This window comes from Leucoraja erinacea, unplaced genomic scaffold, assembly GCF_028641065.1.
Source record: "Leucoraja erinacea ecotype New England unplaced genomic scaffold, Leri_hhj_1 Leri_244S, whole genome shotgun sequence".
Classification (NCBI taxonomy): domain Eukaryota; kingdom Metazoa; phylum Chordata; class Chondrichthyes; order Rajiformes; family Rajidae; genus Leucoraja; species Leucoraja erinaceus.
Window position 1 is genome coordinate 134,105 of NW_026576145.1, and position 4,884 is coordinate 138,988.

Here is a 4,884-nt window from a genome sequence, read left to right on the forward strand (position 1 = left end):
AAACATACCCATCAAAAACCGGCCGCCCATCAGGAACAAAAAAGAATTGATTGACATGTACCCAGAGTGTTTTGACGATACCGTTGGTTGTTTTGAGGAATACGAATACCATATCACAGTAGACCCCAGTGTGAAACCAGTGATCCACCCACCCCGCCGTGTTCCCCTTGAACTGAAAGAGAGGCTAAGGGAACAACTAAACGAAATGGAAAAAAAAGGGCATCATCACAGAAATAACTCAACCAACTGATTGGGTGAATTCAATTGTTGTCAAAGAAAAGCCAAACGGAAAACTAAGGATATGCCTTGATCCCAGGGATCTGAACAATGCATTGAAGCGCGACCATTATCCAACTCCAACCCTTGAAGAGATCACACCAGCACTGGCCGGTTCCAAGGTGTTCAGCAAGCTGGATGCTAGCAATGGATATTGGAACATCAAAATAGACCAAGAGTCATCAATGCTCACCACTTTCAACACGCCATTTGGCAGATTCAGATTCAACAGGCTCCCATTCGGGCTGAAGGTGAGTCAAGATGTCTTCCAGCGGAAAATAGATGAAACATACAAAGGCTGTAAAGGGGCAATCGGGATAGCAGATGATATCCAAGTATACGGCAGAGATGAAAACACGCATGATTACAACCTCCATGAGGCTATGGAAAAAACTCGAAGAGCCGGCATAAAGCTCAATGCAGACAAATGCATGATCAAAGAAAGGGAGTGCAAATTCTTTGGACTGATTTACTCTGCAGAAGGAGTGAAACCGGACCCTACAAAAGTGGATGCTATCAACCACATGGAGGAACCCAAAGACAAGAAACAGCTAAGAAGTTTCCTAGGGCTCATACAATACATGGGAGTCTTCATACCTAAGCTTGCTAATCACACAGCAAATCTCCGTGAATTGATGAAAGACGACGCTGAGTTTGATTGGTGTGCTTCACATAGCCAAGATTTAAAAAAAATAAAACAACTCATCAGCAAAGAAACGATCCTGCAGTACTATGACAGGCAGAAACCTGTAACACTCCAAGTTGATGCCTCCATGAGAGGAGTTGGAGCAGTACTGATACAAAATGGCCGACCTATTGCGTATGCATCCAAAGCACTCACTCCTACAGAATCAAGGTACGCAAACATAGAGAGAGAACTCTTAGCAGTAGTCTATGGCTGCGAGAAATTTCACACTTACCTATATGGAAGGTATTTCGACATTGAAACAGACCACCGCCCTCTAGAACAAATCGGAAAAAAAAACCTCACCAAAGCACCAGCCAGACTACAGAGACTATTACTGAGGCTACAGCACTACGACTACAACATCAGATACAAGCCAGGAAAAGACCTGCTGCTAGCTGACGCCCTCTCCAGACTATCAACACATGACAAACAAGAGATGGAAGGGCTGAGCATAAAGATCCACCACATTGTGAGTGTGACAAGCGTGAAGCTGGAACAGATCAAAGAGGAAACAGCCAGAGATGAAGAACTCCAGCTCCTCACCCAAATGGTAATACAGGGGTGGCCAGAAAAGAGACAACAAGTTCAGCCTCTCCTCCGCGAATACTGGACCATCCGTGATGATATTTCGGTAGAGAATGGAGTCCTGATGGCCGGATCACGAATCATCATACCCAAGTCCATGCAAAAAGAAATCCTTGAAAAGATCCACCAGGGACACTTAGGAATGGAAAAGTGCAGACTCCGTGCTAAATCCGCTGTGTACTGGATAGGCATGTACAAGGACATAGAAAAGCTGGTATCTACATGCCACATATGCCAAAAATACAGGAATTCACAACAGAAGGAGGAAATGACACCCAGTGATATCCCAAGCCGGCCATGGCAAACCATCGGAGCAGACCTGTTCACAGAGAACCAGCAATGGTATTTGATTATGGCCTGCTACTACTCCAAATTCCCATTTGTGAGAAACGTAAAGGATTTGAAAGCTAAAACAATTGTGTCAATTGTTAGAGGGTTGTTTGCAGAGCAAAGAATACCTGAGCAGATCGTATGTGACTATGGAACCCAATTCACATCTCGGGAATTCAGAGAGCTAGCCACCGAATACGGGTTCAAAATCACAACATCTTCACCACATTACCCAAAGGGCCATGGGTTTATTGAAAGGCAAGTACAGACAGTCAAGAAAACACTAATAAAATGCCGAGAGGCAAAGGAGGATCCAAACCTGGCACTTTTATCCTTACGGGCAACTCCACTAAAGGCTGACATGAAGTCTCCTGCAGAAATGCTAAATGGCAGGAAATACAAAACCACCCTGCCAAGCAAAATCCAACCCCCTATCGACCAAGAAGAAATAAGGGCAAAATTGGCAGCTGCCCAGGAGGAGGGGCTGAAACAATACAACAAAAATGCACAGTACTTGCCTGAACTATTTCAAGGCCAAAACGTACATGCTCAGGATCCAACAACAAAGAAATGGACCCCAGCACAAATCACCAGCAGGGCTGGAACCCCAAAATCATATATCATAGAGGTCCATACTTAAGAAAGGATGTACTAGCCCTGGAGGCAGTGCAGCGAAGGTTTACAAGATTAATTCCTGCAATGAGGGGATTGACATATGAGGAAAGGTTAAGTAGGCTGGAACTCTACTCTTTGGAGTTTAGAAGAATGAGAGGCGATCTCATTGAAACATATAAGATCGTGAGGGGCCTTGATCGGGTGGATGCACTGAGGATGTTCCCAATGATCGGGGAAACTAGAACTAGGGGACATAGTTGCAGAATAAGGGGGGGCTCTTTTAAAACTGAGATGAGGAAGAACTTCTTCACCCAGAGGGTGGTTAATTTATGGAATTCACTGCCCCAGGGAGCAGTGGAAGCAGAAACTTTAAATATATTTAAGACTAAAATAGATGGTTTTTTAGCTGCCAAGGGGATAAGGGGCTACGGGGAGAGGGCAGGGATATGGACCTAGGTATGGTTAGTATAGTAAGACCTGAGTGATCTCCTGGACAAGTGTCGATCGCCTAGATTGGGGTCGGAGAGGAATTTCCCGGATTTTTTTCCCGAATTGGACCTGGGTTTTTATCCGTTTTTTTGCCTCCCCCAGGAGATCACGAGGTTGTTGGGGTGGAGAGGGGTGATAGCGGTATAAAGGGGAGGGTAGTGTCTTGTGTTCTGTGTCTTGTGTCTACTGTTTGTGGGTAAGTGTGTCTGTTTAGTGTTCAGCCATGAGCGAATGGCGGTGCGGGCTCGATGGACCTGGTGGTCTGCTCTCGCACCTACTTTCTATGTTTCTATGAGACAGAACCGGGCAGGCAGTTGAGACGAAACAGAATTCACATCCGCCCGACACCTGAAATGTCAACACCTGCAACTTCAAAGACAACACCAGCAACTCCTAGGACACCACCCACAGCAGCAGCAACACCTACCATTGATGACAACACATTCTCACAAACTGCTACCAGTGAGTCATATAGTCAACCAGCACCAACCAATGGCCAGGAAACAACTCAACAAGTTACCAATACATCGAGTGCAACACTGCAGGCAACAACCAGATCTACTAGATCCAGGAGCAACATCTTACCCCCAGCGCGTTATCGCTAGCACTGGAAGGGACAAGTCACGCCAAGACATGACTCTTGACTGGCTACGCACTACCTGAAAGAAAACAAGCTGCCATTATATATTTTGTTGTGTAGTATATTAGAAAGCATTCCATTATATATTTTGTTGTGTAGTATATTAGAAAGCAGAATGCCACGAATGTGGGCAGAATAATCCCACGGTATCTGCTACAGGATTGCCACCCTCGCTCTGGCAATCCTCTAGTGTTACAAACTAACTTAGATATTTTACTAATTTTTGTTCCTTTCTTTTGAGAAGGGGGGATGTTACATATGCTACATATTCATTGTAGCAGTCCCAACCTCCTGCACTACTTTGTAACAGGCACACTCACCACACACACACACACACACACTGTGATTAGGTATGTAAGCACTTTAGTATTACTACGCCACACAGACAAAGGAGCTGAATAAAGGAGTACAATAAGGCAACTGAAACAACCTGAATTGTGTCGTTTATTATCAGGATATCAAACACGAAGACGCAACAGGTAGTCTTGCTATTGAGAGAGTGCAGCGTAGGCTCACCGGGTTAATTCCCGGAAATGCTGGCCTGTCATATGCTGAAAGACGCGGCTGGGCTTGTATACTCTGGAATTTAGCAGGCTGAAACGGGATCGTATTGAAACAGATACCAATATAAAAGTTTGGGCAGGCTAGATGCAGGAAACAAGTTCCCGATGATGGGGGAGTCCAGAACCAGGAGCCTCCGTTTAAGAATAAGGGGTAAGCCATTTAAAACGGATATTAGAAAGCACCTTTTCACACAGAGAATTGTGAATCTGTGGAATTCTCTGCCTCAGAAGGGGATGGAGGCCGGCTTTCTGGATACTTTCAAGAGAGAGAGAGAGTTAGGGCTCTTAACGATAGCGGGGTCAGTGGTTATGCCTAGAAGGCAGGAATGGGGTACTGATTGAGAATGATCAGCCCTGATCACATTGAAAGGCGGTTCTGCCTCTAGGGCCGCATTACCTACTCCTGCACCTATTGTCTATTGTCCATTGTTGCGCGATTACTAAAGAGCCAGTCATCATCTGTCTTGACTTCATCAGTCAGGTCGTTCGGTGCAATTGTCAGAAGGACACACTGCAGCTTTATGGGAATTGAGTCTGCAACACGATGCTAGTGTATAAAGCGAAGGGGAATTTAGACGGTCAGAACTTTCTTCCCTGTGTGGACATCTCAAAAGGCAATGTATTTTAGGTGCGAGGGACAAATTTTGAAGGAAATGTGCGGAGGTTTTTTTTTTACACTGCGAGTTTTGGGTACCTGA

General features: G+C 45.2%; 1 protein-coding gene across 1 annotated transcript; it reads left to right on the forward strand.

Moving 5' to 3' along the window:
* The first annotated feature begins 219 nt into the window (after positions 1 to 219).
* On the forward strand, positions 220 to 4,213 carry LOC129716483 (uncharacterized protein K02A2.6-like). Its single transcript, XM_055666346.1, has 2 exons — positions 220 to 2,507; positions 3,280 to 4,213. Exons 1-2 carry the CDS (start codon positions 462 to 464, stop codon positions 3,586 to 3,588), a joined length of 2,355 nt encoding a protein of 784 aa, XP_055522321.1. The 5' UTR covers positions 220 to 461; the 3' UTR covers positions 3,589 to 4,213.
* The last annotated feature ends 671 nt before the right edge of the window (positions 4,214 to 4,884 follow it).

What these genes read in the sequence shown, in the direction of transcription:
- LOC129716483 (XM_055666346.1), top strand. Translation starts at nt 462, where the DNA reads ATGCTCACCACTTTCAACACGCCATTTGGCAGATTCAGATTCAACAGG. An exon ending in CAAAATCATATATCATAGAG is followed by an intron (nt 2,508 to 3,279) that starts GTCCATACTTAA and finishes TGTTTCTATGAG; the next exon opens with ACAGAACCGGGCAGGCAGTT.